The sequence below is a fragment of the Athene cunicularia genome, assembly GCF_003259725.1.
Source record: "Athene cunicularia isolate RWA chromosome 7 unlocalized genomic scaffold, athCun1 chr7_part1, whole genome shotgun sequence".
Lineage (NCBI taxonomy): Eukaryota > Metazoa > Chordata > Aves > Strigiformes > Strigidae > Athene > Athene cunicularia.
This window is the reverse complement of record NW_020799107.1, coordinates 12,759,529-12,775,950: the sequence shown is the minus strand read 5'-3', so window position 1 is coordinate 12,775,950 and position 16,422 is coordinate 12,759,529. Positions and strand designations below refer to the sequence as shown.

Here is a 16,422-nt window from a genome sequence, read left to right as displayed (position 1 = left end):
CACTCTTAAACTTTGCTCCCCACTCATCCTATCCATCCCCAACAAAGAAAAGGTGTGATACTAACATGCAACATCCTTGCATACAACTGAGTTTGAAGCATCACTTGGTGGTCCAACTCCTGCTCTATTTTCTGCACTGACACGAAATTCATATTCATTTCCTTCCAGGAGACCAGTTACTTTGCATCTAAGATCTGAAACTGGTTTCTTTGTTGCTCTGACCCATCTTAAGCCTTTCTTTTCTCTTCGCTCCACATAGTAACCTGTGATTTCACTTCCACCATCATCTACTGGCCTTTTCCAGGTAACTGTGACAGTATTTTTAGTCACATTCGTTACTTCTGGTTTTCCAGGAGGACCTGGGGGACCTGTTAAGGAAGAAGAAAGTATAGTTAAAACAAAAATCAAGTCTTCCAAGACACACTGGAACCTCTTAGCTTGTTCTACGTACCAAATCTATCCACCATTTTAACTGGTTCTGATTGTACTGGTTCACCCTTGCCATACTGATTTACTGCTGAGACACGGAAAATATATTCATTTCCTTGAATGAGCTTGCTAACAACATGCCTACAGCTTTCAATATTTTCAGCAATCAATGTCCAGAGCAGTCGGCTAGTTTCTCTCTTTTCAAGAACATATGATTTGACTGGTGATCCACCATCTTCTGCAGGAGGCGACCACGTAAGAGTCGCTTTTTCTGCTGAAACGTTGCTGATCTCAATAGGCCCTGGAGGTCCTGGAACATCTAAAACTTTTACATGTATGCTCTCCTGCTTAGTGCCAAAAGGATTGGTTGCAGTGATTGTGTATTCTCCAGAATCTTTTCTGGCTGCGTATTTAACGGTTAGAGTAGAAGAAGTTGGTGTCGTTTCAATGTGCACAAGCTCTGAAGGTCTAAAATCTTTTCCAGCTTTTGACCATGCTGAAGTTGGAGGTGGTTTGCCACGGATACTAATAGCAGATACTGTAATGGTGTCTCCTGCTTTAACTGTTAAACCTTCCTTCAAAGTAGGATCGATAACAATGCTTGGTGCCTCTGTCAAAACAAACACACACACACCACCAGATTATTATAACAAGAACATAGGGGGAAAAAAGGAGAAGATTTGGTATTATTTTTTTTTAAATGTACATTTTTAATGCCACCTGCATACCATACTCATCCTTGCATATTATGGTTCCTGTGGATTCAGATGGAGGACTGATAGCTCCAGCAGTGTTCTTTGCTCTAATTCTGAACTCATATTTGGAGCCTTCAGTGAGGTCAGTTACAGTAAATGCACAGTCTGGAACATTCACATGATTAGCTTTTGTCCAAGTCTTTGAGGGTAAATCACGCTTTTCAACAATATAGCCAATCAACTTATGTCCACCATCATATTTTGGTTCTGTCCAAATGAGTGTTACTGAGTTCCTAGTTACATTGATAACTTCGGGTTTCCCAGGGGGATCTAGGAGAAAAATTAATAAATAAATAGTGGTCAAACAAAAGTTATTTCAAACTTCAGAACTGTCCTTTTTATTCTCCTGATGACTTACCAATAGGATCAAGTGCCACAACCGGTTCAGATGGCAGACTTGGTTTACCTACTCCAGCCATATTGATTGCCATTACTCTGAATTCATATTCCAGACCTTCAGTTAACCCTGTCACTCTGAAATCTTTCATTCTTATTGGTGTTTTATTTGCTCTCTTCCACAGAAGACTATTTCTTTCTTTGACTTCAATGTGATAACCTAGAAGATAAACAGTGAGATGAAAATATGAGCGATTTTCTAGAAATCTTCATTTCTCATAGCATTGTGAAACATCATACTGCCTGTATGGCATGCCACATAGGCACTGTGCAAGACAAACACTGAAAAACAGATTAAGAAATGGATGTGGACATACATTACAGGTGTATGTAATTGCAATAATGAGATGTTTGTCAATGCAAATTGCTAATTTTATAGACCCAAGTAACGTAACATAGGGGAGTTTGGTTTTCTTTCTTTAGATGTTTTGGTTGCGTGAAAAATATTGTTTCTCAGTCAGTCTCTTCCCAACTTTTAAGTTAGATTTAAAAAAAAAAGTTTATCACAGAGAAAGAGTAGCATGTAAATCTCTGAAAACAATCAACCAATCAATCACTCAATTTAAAGCATGAACGCCTGATAGGTTTATATTACTTTTTGACAGAGAAAAAGAGCTACTAATAACTGAAATACTAGGGAGGATTTAGGGGATATACCTGTGATTGGTGAGCCTCCAGTTCTTTTGGGATCAGTCCAAGTTAAAGCTACAGATTCATGCCGAACATCAACAATGTTGGGAGGTGGAGGAGCATCTGGCACATCTACACAGTATAAAAAAATGCAGTAACATTAAAAATAAATATAACTCCTAATGTTTGGTTTTTTGGTTTTTTGTTTTTTTTTTTTCAGTTTTGAAAAATATAATGGATACTTACCAAATGGATGTTTTGCAATGACAGGGTCAGATTTAAGACCTTCACCTACTCCATATTTATTTTCAGCCCTGATCCTGAATGTATATTCATTTCCTTCATGAAGCCTTGTAACTCTAAACATGGTTTTCTGGACTGCAGAGGCACAAGTCACCCACTTATTGTTGACATTATCTCTCTTCTCTAGGACATAGTTAGTGATTTCTGAACCACCATCATCTTTTGGAGGGCCCCACTTTAAGGTTATAGCATCAGCTGTGACTTCTTCAAATTTCACGGGACCTGTTGGTATGCCAGGTTTGCCAACAACTTTCACAGAAATAGTGCCTTCCTTGCTGCCAGCAACATTCTTCAGAGTTATTGTGTACTTTCCAGCATCAGCTTTCTGGCAGTCATGTACTACAAGTGTGGTGTTAACTGCTGTAGAATCAAATGCAACTCTTCCACTCTCAGCAAGTGCCTGGTCTTCATCTTTCTTCCAAGTTACAGTTGGGACAGGCTTGCCTTTAATTGGGATTTTAAGACGGAAATTGCTACCCTCTTTAGCTATATAGCACAAATCAGGTAGATCTCTTAAATCAAGATCAGGTGCCACTGTAAAAATAAAAGAAACCAATTATTCAACTATGCATAAACTCTGTGGTAAAACTGAGATGCTGTATTAAAGGCATCTGATTTGTATGTATGCAGAGTAATGACAGTAAGCATTAAATAAATGTAATTTAGGTAAGTGAAGCAATGAATTAATGATCATATTTCTTACCAACATCATCTCTTGCCACAATTGTGAGCTCTGTTGGAGTTCCATATCCAGCATCATTCTGGGCTCTCACTCTGAAAGTATATTCTTGTCCTTCTTTTAGGTCTCTCATCGAAAAATGGAGGTTCTTTGCCCGCATGACTTCTTGCCAATTATCTTCACCAATCAGGACCTCGACAACATATGCAAAAATACGGCTTCCACCATCACTGATAGGTTTTTTCCACACTAAATTGCATGATGATTTTGTTACAGCTGAAGCTTTTAAATCCACAACTGGCCCAGGTGTTTCTAGAAGAAAAGCATAGTAAGTGTCCATTCAAGCTAAAAATAAAAATGATTTGAATACCAAAATAGGCAAAATGGATTAATTTTTCTTACCAGAAGCTTTAACAGCATCACGAGTTTCACAGGGGTCACCAATACCATATTCATTTTCAGCAAAAACCCTGAAGAAGTAAGATTTGCCTTCTTCTAAGTTAGTTACCCTGAAGCTTGTCTTTGGACATTCTGTTGTTACTGTGGACCATGACTTTCTTTCTGCATCACGTTTTTCAACGACATAATTTGTGATTGGACTGCCACCATCTATTAGCGGAGGTTCCCATGTAATGAAGGCGGAATCCTTAGATGCTTCCTTTACAATCAGGTTAATTGGAGGGCCTGGGGTATCTAGATAAAAACAACCACCCCACATTTGATTTAGTAAACCGAATATAAAAAATTAGTTAAAAAGTTAACAAATATATTATAATGGAGGAAATCCTGACACTTACCAAGTACTTTTACAACAATGGTGTATGCCTTTTTGCCACAGCTGTTCTCCAGACTGAGGACATATTTTCCAGCATCATATTTGTTTACATTTTCACAACGCAGGAAGGTATCAAAATCAGTTGACTTGATGTCTAATCCTTGTCTATCTCTTAGGTTGGCACCCACTTTAGACCATGTAATCTTTGGAGGTGGACGTCCTCTTACTGGCACATAAAGTCTCATTGTGACTCCAGCACGCAACACAAGGACTTTTCTTAGTTCTGCATCAAGTTCTCCTTCAGGAGGAACTGTGTGTTTAACAAAAAACATACAATTAAAACATCATCTTTAATACTATCACTAAAGTTGCTGTGACAAAAATTCCTTCTGTACTAGAATTTCGCTAGATTAACCAACTTGTTCTTATACCTGTGATGATGTTAGTGACTTACTGTCCTCCCATTCCAAGGTAATTTGCAAACTTGGCATTTTTTTTTTGCACTGATTAAACTATTTTTTTAATGCCTTTTCTATTATTTACACTATTTATCATCTAGAAGAAGTCTCCTAGTTCCTCTAGAATTCAAAGGAGTTTCAAATTCTTCTGGACTGTACTGCTTACTTTGAACAAAGACAGTTCTGTGAAGCAAAGCTTTTGTACATACAGCAAAATGCATACAGAAGCCAGCATGGCTCTTAAGGAATAATACAATTAAATAGTGTGCTGCATAGATGATTAGAATAGTATTCTTGGCTTCAAATTACACAGAAGACAAAAAGAAGACTGGAAGATTTAAGAATAGGAGAGAGATCTAAAAAGTCTCATTTTGGGATTAGAGAAAAAAAAAAAAGACCCAAAATAGGAGGCAGAAGAGTAGCATACAAAGAAAAAAAGCAGACACCAGTCAGATTCTACTCAGTTCCTAACTGCCCTATTCTCTTCCAGATAAGAACTTTAGACTACGTTTTTTTGAGAATTGACACATTCTGAATTAATCTGCTTCTGCTGTCTGTGACAAACCTTGCTTTTAGAACCCATCCCATGAATTAAAACAAAAATCAACAAGGTAATTTGTTTTCAGTGAACATACTTAAAATGTCTTTGGCAGTGTGTTTATCAGGAACATCACTTGGATCACTGTATCCAATCTTATTGACAGCATAAATGCGGAACTGGTACTCTGTATCTTCCATCAGCCCTGTTACTACAAATCGTGTAGCCTGTAAGTTCTTGGGTAGGTTGCATCTGACCCAGTTGTCTGTGTCAGCCCTTTTTGCTTCCACTAGATAACCAATAATAGGGCTTCCTCCATCATATGCTGGTTTGCTCCATGACAGGCTTATCGAATTACGAGTCGTATCAACCACTTTCGGGAAAGCAGGTGGGCCAGGAGGATCTGAGAATTGAAATAACATGAAGTTATTATACCAAATGCTGTACAAAAGTATTTGGAATTAACATTGGAAAATATTTAAGACTTTTAGCTTACATTGAGGATCACGAGCATACACTGCTTTAGATGGTGCGCTAGGCTTGCCAGGTCCAGCCTTATTCAACGCTATCACCCGGAACTCATATTCTGTTCCTTCTTGGAGTCCAGTAGCCTTAACAGTTCTTTCAATGACAGGCTTTCTGTTTACTTTTGTCCAGTTAAGAGCCTTAGTTTCACGCTTCTCAAGTATGTAACCAGTTATTGGGGATCCACCGTCACTAGCTGGTGGCTTCCAGCTAACAGTCATAAAGTCTTTCGTTACGTTGCTAATTATTGGTGGATCACAAGGTCCAGGTACATCTGTGAAAATTTATTTGAAAATTATGTTCATATTCCTAAATGTACACAAAAAACCCACCCAGTGACTAATGAAGTTATCCCACAAAGCATTTACCATATGGATTCTTAGCAACTGCTGGTTCAGTGAAGATAGGATCTCCAACTCCATATTTGTTTTCAGCACATATGCGGAACTGATACTCATGTCCTTCTATTAGTTTCTCCACTGTGCAGCTTGTAATGGGTACATTGGCACTGACTTGGGCCCAGTTTGGTCTGCTCGTTTCACGCTTGTCTACAATGTAGTTAGTAATTTCTGAGCCTCCGTCTTCCAGAGGAGGCTCCCAAGAAAGCATTGCACGATCTGCATATATATTTTTGATTTTAACGGAGGCCGGTGGACCAGGCTTATCTGGAAAAATTAACATTAAATGATTAAAGCTGTATCTTTTGTTATATCATTTAACTATAAATGTATTTATTAACAGACAGTGTTTAGCTTACCAAGTACTTTAAGCTTAATGGTTGCTGACTTTGATCCACTTGCATTTTCAGCAGTAATAGTGTAGTCTCCTGTTTGCTTCCTGTTAACACTGAACAATTCAACTGTAGCAAGATTTCTCTTAGTGGTTATCTTAACACCTTCAGAAGGCTTTAAAACTTCTCCTTCTTTCTTCCATTTGATTGTGGGCATTGGCTTGCCATATACATTTGCCTCCAAACGCACATTAGTTCCAGCTTTTACTGTAAGCTGTGATTGCATAGACAGATCCAACTCTATTCTGGGCGGAACTGAAAGGAAAGACCCTAAGAGTTAACCAATCTAGCAAGAGATAAACATCTCATTCTTCACATGAGTGCTAGTTCAATATGCACGGACCAGAATTTTCAAATGCTTTTACATTTCTTACCATTTTCTGGATGAATGGTCACTGGATCGGAAGGTTCTGAAGGTCGGCTAATGTTGACTGCTGTCTTGGCAATTGCTCTAAACTGGTACTGAGCATTTTCTTCCAAATCAGTAGCAGTGTACTCTTCTAGAGGTATTTGGTGTGGAGTTGTGTTGCACCGAACCCACTTATCACCAGGTAATTTGCAAGCTTCAACAAAGTAGCCAATAAGTTTGCTACCACCATCATGCTTTGGTCTTGTCCATACCAGTGATACGGTACTCTTAGTGACATCAATAACTTCAGGTTTCCCAGGGGGATCTAAGGCAAATAAGATCATGTTATAGTCTGGTTTGCCAAAAAGCTAACATATAAAAAATGGCTTTAATAGTGCTGGATCCTGTCTGCAACATACCCACACAGTGCACTCACAGTGCAATCACAGCAAACATGAAAATCTAAACTTAAGGGCAAACTGAAGATAATAGAGTTGCAGATATATTGAAAATTACCATAAAACCAGTAGTCTGTTGCAAAATATTGGTATGTTTGGCTTACCAACTGGTGCTCTTGCTGTGACAAACTCAGTTGGTTTACTAGGTTTACTTGCTCCAGCTCTGTTCAGTGCATAAATTCTGAAAGTATACTCAAGACCTTCGATGAGCCCCACACAAGGGTATTCTGTGGAGCGCACAGCTGTGTCATTAGCTTTCACCCACAATAAACTGTTCCTTTCTTTGCGCTCAATGAGATAACCAGTGATTGGACTGCCTCCATCACTATCTGGTCTATCCCAGGCAACAAAAATGCAGTCCTTATTGACCTTGGTAATACGTGCATTCTTTGGTTCGCTAGGAACATCTAGAAAGAAATACAAAGAAGGATATCAATTACATGCTTTCTTACTAGGAGGACTAACAAGAGAAATGCTGCTATCAAAAACTGACATACCAAATGGGAATCTTGGAATCATCTTGCCAGAAGTAAGTGGCTCAGAAATCCCAAAACGATTTTCAGCACGAACACGGAACATATACTCTTCTCCAGGAATCAGTTTTCCAATTCTGCAGCTTGTCTTTGTGACAGAAGCTAAAGCTGTGACCCAGTCTCCTCGACTTACATCACATTTCTCTACTACATAGTTTGTAATGTTACTGCCACCATCTTCAAGAGGTATATGCCATGCAAGACTGCAAGCATCAGCATCTATTTCAGAAATATCAAATGGAGGCTGTGGTGGACCTGGTTTATCTGCACAAAAAAGTATATTAAGAAAAAAGGGATGAGAGAAAATGTTAACTACTGGGATATACTGAAAGTAGTTTTGTATAAAATTGTGTTTAAAGATAATCAAATGGAACATACCCATGACTATCACTCTGATTTTCTGACTATCAGTACCAGAGCTATTTTCTGCAGTAAGAGTGTAAAAATCAGAATCTTTTCTAGTCACATCCTTAATGATAAGAACAGAAGACTTTTCTGCTTTATGCACAGCAAGACGACTGGATGTAAGTACATCTTGATCTCCTTTCAACCATTTACAGACTGGCTGAGGCTTCCCATATACATGAGCTTCAATTCTCAGTTTCTTTCCAGCTTTAATGTGAACGTGATCAGGCATCAGAATCTTAGGCGGGACTGAAAAAAAAAAAACCAAACCACACACATATATAAATTCAAATTCTGTGACATTAATTTATTTTTTCTTATTTTTTCATGTGAAAGTTCTCTGCTTCTCTCTCAAGTGGAATCACCCGTAAGAACGACTTGATAATTTTTAATTTAGGTTCCACTTATGGACAACTAGAGATTCTGCAGGAGGCAATTAATGTTCCAGTCTTATTTTTACATTCTTGTACAAGTTATAAGAGACTATTTTTGAATTTGGATTGCCTTCTCAAATATTTATGTAGAGGCCTGTGCACTGTTAATGCATGACATATAATTTCTCTTTATATCTGGAACTTGTTGATCACTTATTGCTGTCTTTCTACAAGACAAACATGAAGGAGAGTAAAGAAAGACTGATGTTCTCACTGAAATAAATCCATTTCCACAGTCAAAGTTTTTATACACTTGAACTATTCTTCAAGTAGAGCCTTTTCTCCTACTTCTTCATTTGCACAAAATCTTTCCAATTTCTTCCAAAAGGAACACGGCAGTATGATTTCTGTACTTCCTGCCATTGGCTAGTTTTCCTTCCCTTTTGCTCCTCTACTTCTCTCTTCCTCTTCCCATGTCACAAATGAAGATTCTTCTCATCTGCCCCTTACTCCTACATCTTCCTGTGCCTCAGGGACCCTAACACCTTTAATAGGCCAACCTGTCCTCCCTGACTTTTGCTTTCCATTCTCAACAAACTCTACATTATAAACAACTTGTTTTCTCTTATCTTAAAACAGCTCCCACTTTTGGCCCCATTTATCTGTCAACCTACCACTCAGACCCTTTTTCTCTTTCATTTTAAGTTCATTGAGTGTATTTATTATTTCTCCTTAGTTCCAAATATGGTTTCAATTGAAACCATAAAATAGCAGAGAACTTTAATATTTCTGAATTAATGGTCAAAATATTCAATACAGTTAACCATAATCTTCCATAAAGCATATGTCCTTCTTGCCTTCACTCAAAGAACTAGAATTCTTGCTCATTGAATTATTAAAGAAGAATGTAGCAATATAGGTAGTATTTAAATTGTTACTTACTGAGTTGTTCTTTAATTTCAAATACTCCTTCAGTTTCTCTTGGCAAACTTACTCCTACGGCATTTCTAGCTGCCACTCTAAACTTGTACTTCTTTCCCTCTTTCAGACCAGCTACTACAATGGAGAGATCTTTAACAACTGAATATTCTGTCCAGCGATCCGCTGGTTGGTCATCTTCTCTGTAGCTAACAATGTAGCCATCAACTTTAGAGCCTCCATCACGCAGTGGTGGCAGCCAGCCTAAGGTAGCACTATTCTTTGTAATTTCAGTAACTTCAAGTTTCCTCGGTGGATCAGGTTCACCTTTCAGGGGAAAAAATCAAAACACATTAAACATTGAATTTTTGAGATTTTCTGACTGCTGAATACTTGTTGAATTATTGGATGCTATCCATGCTAACTCAACAAGAAAAATACAGAAAAGAGCAAAATCTTTGCAAAGGTACTATATTCACAGATTGTATTCCTTGAAAGAGAACGACAGAAATATTTATGTTTATCATTGACTTCATAGAATTGTCCAATTGAGAAAGTTCAAGTTTCAAAAAATGAAAAATCTTATTAAAATAAGAGAAAAAACTTAAAATGTGCATAAAGGCATACTTACTTAGAGGATCTGTTGCTAGAACCGGTTTTGGTATGTCACTCGGAACACCAGACCCATATTCATTTACTGCTATTACTCTAAAGAAATATTCATTTCCAGGTACAAGGTTAGCTATCTGGAAACTAGTTTTCTTTAGTTCTGCAGTGACTGTTCCCCAAGTCTTCCTGTCAGCCTCACGTTTCTGCAGGATGTAATGAGTCACTGGGCTACCACCATCATTCTCTGGAGGTGCCCATGAAAGATGGCATGACATCTTGGTGACATCTGAAGCCTTGAAGTCCACCACAGGTCCAGGAGTATCTATAAAGAAATTTCAATTTATGCTAGTCTTTTCTTCTTTAATAAGTTAAAATTAAAAGGGGCTAACATCTTCCTAATGCAAGGGGGGTTTGTATTAGCTGATGCAGTTGTGCGCAAAAAGTGTAGCACCTGGGAGTCATAAAAATTCCTACAATGAACATGCAATACAGTTAAAAAAACTGTCTAGAGGTATTTCTCTCATTACTTACCCAGGACTCTGACGTTCACAAACACAGCCTTTTCTCCGGCTGCATTAACAAGTGTTAATGAATATTTGCCTGAGTCATCACGTGTTGAATTGGGAATGACACAGAAGGCCATAGTGTCAACTAGATCAACTTGTCCTTTCCTGATAACATTATCAATACCCATTCTCCTCCAGGTGACTTTTGGTGCTGGACGACCCCTAACAATGGCAAAAAGTCTAATAGGACAGCCTGCCCTGACTGTGACTAACTTTCGCATGCTTGCATCCAACTCAATCTCAGGAGGTTCTGAAAGACAAAATTAAAGTAATGAAATGCAAAGTTTAGCACATGGAATAATATAAAATCAGAGCAAATAGTCTGTATGTAAATACTCATAAAGAGGATGGGAAAACTCACCAAGTATTTCTTTGGGAGACACAGCTTCTTTCAGTTCAGCTGGTCGGCCAAGGCCAACCTGGTTTTGGGCAGAAACTCTGAACTCATATAACTGGTTCTCATCCAGGCTGGTGGCTGTAAATTCTGTATGAATAAGTTGGGCAGCAACATTGCATCGTTTCCATCCTGCTTCAGGATCAGCACCCTCAACTTTTGGTCTAATTTCCACAACATATCCAATAATTGGAGCACCACCATCATACACTGGTTTTCCCCAGCCGAGAGTTATGGAACTCTTTGTGCTATCAACCACTCTCAAGTTTGTGGGAGGACCAGGTGGTTCTGAAAGACAATAAAATTACAAACAAAAACATAGTTGTGCAATGTAGCAATAAGTTATATTAATGTTAAAACAAAATACAGAATACAGTGGTACGATACCTATTGGGTCTTTTGCTACTACAGGTCTTGATGGCAAGCTTGGTTCTCCAAGTCCAACTTCATTTTCAGCACTGACGCGGAACTGATATTCATGACCAGGGATGAGATTAGTAACCTTCTTGCGTCTCTCTGGGATTGGAGTCTTAGTAACAGGAACCCATCTTAGTGATCGTTTCTCTTTCTTCTCTAAAATGTATCCTGTAATTGATTTGCCACCATCGTATTCTGGCGGATTCCAAACTACAGTCATCTCTTCTTTGCTAACCCTTGTGACGTCTGGAGGGTCAGGGCGTCCAGGTCTATCGTATTTTGTTTTTGCAATAATTGGGTGTGTTTCTGTTGGTGGACCGGTGCCCATTTTATTCTCTGCACGAACTCTGAATATATATTCATTACCTTCAATGAGGCGTGTCACATTTGCATAGTTTGTTAGGACAGAGGAAGAGTATGTAGACCAAACCATACGCTTGCTTTCACATTTTTCCAGGATGTAGTTCTGTATTTCACAACCACCATCATCTTCTGGAGGCTCCCAAGTAACAGTACATCTATCACTTGAAATGTCAGTGACTTTTAAGTTTCTTACAGGGCCTGGTTTATCCAAGACAATAACAGTAGCATATGCTACAAAACTGCCAGCTGTGTTAGTTGCAGTGATCACATATTTGCCACCATCACTGCGCCTTGATTTTGTGAGAACAAACTTAGATGTGTCAGAAGTTGTTTCAATACTGACTCTTGGAGATCTGGTTAGATCTGTGGCATCTTTGTCTTTTGTCCATACAACTTCAGGCTGTGGTTTTCCTCTGACTCCAGCCTCAATTCTAATTGTGTCACCTGCCTTCACAGTCAGCACCCCACTTAACTTCAAGTCTAGCACTGGTTTCTGCAGATCTTCCTTCACAACAACTTCAGCTGTTCTTACCCAGTCACTTTCACCTGCCTCATTCTTGGTTTGAACTCGGAATTGGTAAATCTTATTTTCAACACATTTATCTACCATGTAGTGTGTTTCTTTAATGCTGCCTTTGTGAACCCTTTCCCATTCATCTGAATCTTTCAATTTTCTCTCAACATGATAACTTAAATTGGGACTTCCACCATCATAATCTGGCCTTCTCCATTTCAGATACACAAATGTCTTTCCTTTCTCTGCAATGTGAAGATTTTCTGGCTCTCCAGGCTTGTCAATAGGATTAATGGCAAGGATGGGCGTCTTGGTCTCAATGCAAGGACCTGGACCTATTTTGTTTTCTGCACAAACTCTGAAGAAGTACTCACGGTTCTCTATAAGGTTTGCCTTTACTAATCGTTTAGTGATATCAGAAGAGACAATTGACCATCCTCTCTGGTTTGGTTGACGGTACTCAACTATGTAATTTGTAATTTCAGAGCCACCATTATCCACTGGACTCTCCCAAGCGATCATACAAGAATCTTTGGTGACATAACTTATTTTCAGGTTCTGACATGGTCCAGGTCTGTCAAGTACATTAACAACAGCAAAAGCTTGAGCATGTCCACAGCTGTTCTTCGCTGCTATTATATATTTGCCATGATCAGATCTTTTGGCTTCTTTCACTTGAAGTTCAATATTAGGTAGATCATGGACTATTTCAACACGCTTTTCTTGGACTAGTACTTTGCCATCTTTAGACCATGTAATGTCAGGATCTGGCCTGCCTTTTACTTTACCAGTAATACGGATTGTTTGGCCTACTCGGACAGTAATTAAGTCTCGACAGGTCACATCTAGGCTTACTTCTGGAGGAGAAAGAATATCCTTTGCAAGTACAGTTTCTGCCAGTTCTCTTGGTTCTCCCTCTCCCACAATGTTGACAGCTTTTATACGGAATTTATATTCATTTCCTTCTATTAACCCAGGCACTCTGAAAGCACACTGTCTAATGAGTTCATCCTTATTAATCCTATTCCACTGCGTAGTTCCAGTTTTCTGACATTCCACAATATATCCCAGAATTGGGCTGCCACCATCTTTGAGGGGCTTTGTCCACACAAGATCAGCTGTTTCTTTGGTTTTGTCTTTTAATTTTGGATTTATCGGTGGTCCAGGAGGAGTGATAGGACGTGATGCTTTTATTGGATCAGAGCTTGGAGATGGTTTGCTTAAGCCCACCATGTTTTCTGCAAAAACTCTGAATTCATATGTGTTGCCTTCAAAAAGACCAGTGACTCTGTATTTCATATCAAGTATTGGTGTCTTATTGACACGCACCCATTTACCAGATGCTTCCCGACGTTCAAGTATATAACCAGTTATTGGAGTTCCACCATCAGATTTTGGCAGAGTCCAAGACACTGTTGCAGCATTTTCTGTAATATCATAAACAGTTGGTTTACCAGGTGGGGATGGTGGATCAAACATATGTTTTGCAATTGTTGGTTCTGAATCAAGGGGTGCACCAATGCCTATTTTATTTTCTGCCCGAACGCGGAAAATATATTCATAGCCTTTCTGCAGTCGTGGAATCTTAATTTTTGTGTGACTTGTTCCAGAGCTAACCACCCCCCAAGTTTCTTTCTTTGATTGACGCTTCTCAACAATATAATTTATTATTGGACTCCCACCATCATCTTTAGGAGGACGCCAAGAAATAACCATATGTTCTGGTGTTACTTCAAGAATATTAATAGGACCAGTTGGTGGGCCAGGAACATCCAAAACTGTAAGATGTAGAGCAACAGTTTTGCTGCCAGCTGCATTAGATACTGTGAGTAGATATTCTCCTGTATCTTTTCTTACACAGTCTTTGATGGTAAGTACAGTTGAAAAATTGTCAGTATCAATCTTGTGTCTGCCATCTGATTTTATTTCAATGCCATCAGTAGCCCATTTTGCAGTGGGAACTGGCACACCTCTCATAATCGCAGGAAGTCTTACTGTGGTGCCAGCTTTAACAACAAGACCTTCAATTAACTTCACATCTAGTTCCACGGATGGAGGTACTGAAATTAGAGGAAAATAAAATTACCTTTTCATAGGAAATGTTTAAAGAAAGAGAGGAAGAATCAGTGAAACATGAAAAACTGAAAAATTACCTAGTTTTTCTTGGCACTCTATGGGTATAGTTGTATCTGGAAGGCTAAGACCAACGATATTCTGAGCTTTCACACGGAATTTGTATATTTTTCCTTTTTGTAGGCCTGTAACAACACAGTCTAGCATAGGGACAGTCTGGAACTTTGTCCACTCATCTGCACCATCTTCTTGATATTCCACCAAATATCCAGTTATCTCAGCACCACCATCACGATCTGGTCGATTCCAAACAAGGGAAACTTCAGTCTTGTCAACATCTACATGATGCAGATTCTTTGGTGGCCCTGGAGGATCTTTTAAAATACAAAATCAAAATGGTTACTAGCATGACCAGTCTATGGTAGCAGTGTACCATGTTCACACTAGTACCAACAAAATAATCTCAAAAATTAACAAGAACAACATAAACAAAACAAATCATATAACTGAAAAACACTTACGCAGTGGATCTACAGCTTTAATAGGCTTGAGTGTTTCCACATATGGACCTCTACCAAACTGATTCTCAGCTGCAACTCGGAAGAGATACTGAGTGCCTTCAATCAGATATTTAGCCATGTGACTGCGTTTCTTGGAGGTTGATGAGATGGCTACCCACTGCGCAGAAGCTACATCTCTCCTTTCCACCACGTAGTTGGTAATGACAGAGCCACCATCATCTTCTGGTTCCATCCAAGTGAGATAGCAAGAATCGCTTCTAACTTCACTGACTTGCAGATTTCTGGGTGGACCGGGCTTATCTAATATTGACAAAAATTGAATCTGTTAACTATTTGATAACCAAAGCATTTTTTTACAAGACTTAGTAAATTTCAAGAGAAATGCATATATTTTGTGGAAACTTTAGTCCTTTTTCTACTGTGTATTTATTAGAACTCAGTTTAATGATATTTTCCAGACATTCCTTTATTACTTAATCTCTAATTATAAATTAAAACCATGCAGTATAAAAAGAAAATAAAAAATTTTACCTAAGACCACAACTTTTACTGAAACAGTCTTTGAACCAGCTGGATTTTCAACGGTCAGAGAGTAAATTCCACCATCTTCATGGACAGTGTTACGAATTTCAAGCTTACTGCCAACTCCTGTAACCTCAATATCAGCTTTGGGTGAAACCTCATGATCTTCTTTCTTCCAAGAGACTTTTGGGAATGGAACACCTTTAATAACAGCACTAAGTCTCAGGGTATCTCCAGCCTTTACATGCTGTTCTCGGGCCATATTAGCATCAAGTATCAGCTCAGGAGGTTCTGGAATCAAAATTATACGTTTTTAGAAAATGAGGGGAAAAAAATTCTTCTTAGGTAAACTTCTCTGATTTTATTACACTTACCAAGTCTGTCCTTTACTTCCACTGGATCAGGAACATAGGCTGGTTCAGATTCACCTGCTGCATTCACTGCCTTGACCCTGAACTTATAGGTCAAACCCTCAGTCAGGCCAGTGACTTTGTATTTTGTTTCAGGACAAGAATCTGCTGTAAGATTGGCCTTTTTCCATTCTTCATCTCCAACTTTCTGATACTCAACAAGATAGCCAATTATCTTGCCATTACCATCATGGCGTGGTGGTTGCCAAGATAAATCAACTGAATTTTTAGTTTTATCTACTGCTTCTGGATTAACAGGTGGACTTGGTTTTGCTGTTTAAAAAGCAAGAGAAGAAAGAAATGGGGGTGGGGGTGGGGAAATTATTAAAATTATTTTCTAACTGAAATGGAGTGCGTTAAAATTTAAATGAGAAATTAATTTTAATACTTTACCAATTGGGTCTCTGGCAAAAATTGGCTTTGATGGTGGACTAGGATCACCAACACCAATTTCATTTTCTGCTGAAACACGGAATTCATATTGACAGCCTTCAAGGAGGTCAGGTACTTTGAACTGAGTACTTGGGAAAATCGGGTCCTTGGTAACTTTGACCCATCTTGTAGCCATTGTTTCTTTCTTTTCTACAATATAATTTGTTATTGGCTTGCCTCCATCATATGGTTTGTTCCAAACCACTACTGCAGAGTTTTTGGTAACATCCTTAATGATTGGTTGCTCAGGTGCATCAGGAACACCTTGTGGGGGGGGGGGGGGGGG

General features: G+C 38.7%; 1 protein-coding gene across 1 annotated transcript in view; it reads right to left on the bottom strand.

Annotated features, from left to right (window-relative positions):
* TTN (titin) overlaps positions 1–16,422 on the bottom strand; it is a 241,668-nt gene that overhangs the window by 45,210 nt on the left and 180,036 nt on the right. The window contains 27 exon segments of the mRNA XM_026852428.1: positions 66–368; positions 452–1,039; positions 1,158–1,454; positions 1,543–1,740; positions 2,238–2,342; positions 2,457–3,047; positions 3,217–3,504; positions 3,595–3,885; positions 3,990–4,277; positions 5,061–5,366; positions 5,460–5,762; positions 5,857–6,153; positions 6,246–6,533; positions 6,653–6,952; positions 7,190–7,492; positions 7,583–7,882; positions 7,997–8,272; positions 9,340–9,642; positions 9,947–10,246; positions 10,456–10,740; positions 10,852–11,172; positions 11,272–14,238; positions 14,332–14,625; positions 14,773–15,072; positions 15,304–15,585; positions 15,669–15,977; positions 16,098–16,400. Coding sequence (XP_026708229.1) covers positions 66–368; positions 452–1,039; positions 1,158–1,454; positions 1,543–1,740; positions 2,238–2,342; positions 2,457–3,047; positions 3,217–3,504; positions 3,595–3,885; positions 3,990–4,277; positions 5,061–5,366; positions 5,460–5,762; positions 5,857–6,153; positions 6,246–6,533; positions 6,653–6,952; positions 7,190–7,492; positions 7,583–7,882; positions 7,997–8,272; positions 9,340–9,642; positions 9,947–10,246; positions 10,456–10,740; positions 10,852–11,172; positions 11,272–14,238; positions 14,332–14,625; positions 14,773–15,072; positions 15,304–15,585; positions 15,669–15,977; positions 16,098–16,400 — 10,986 coding nt within the window.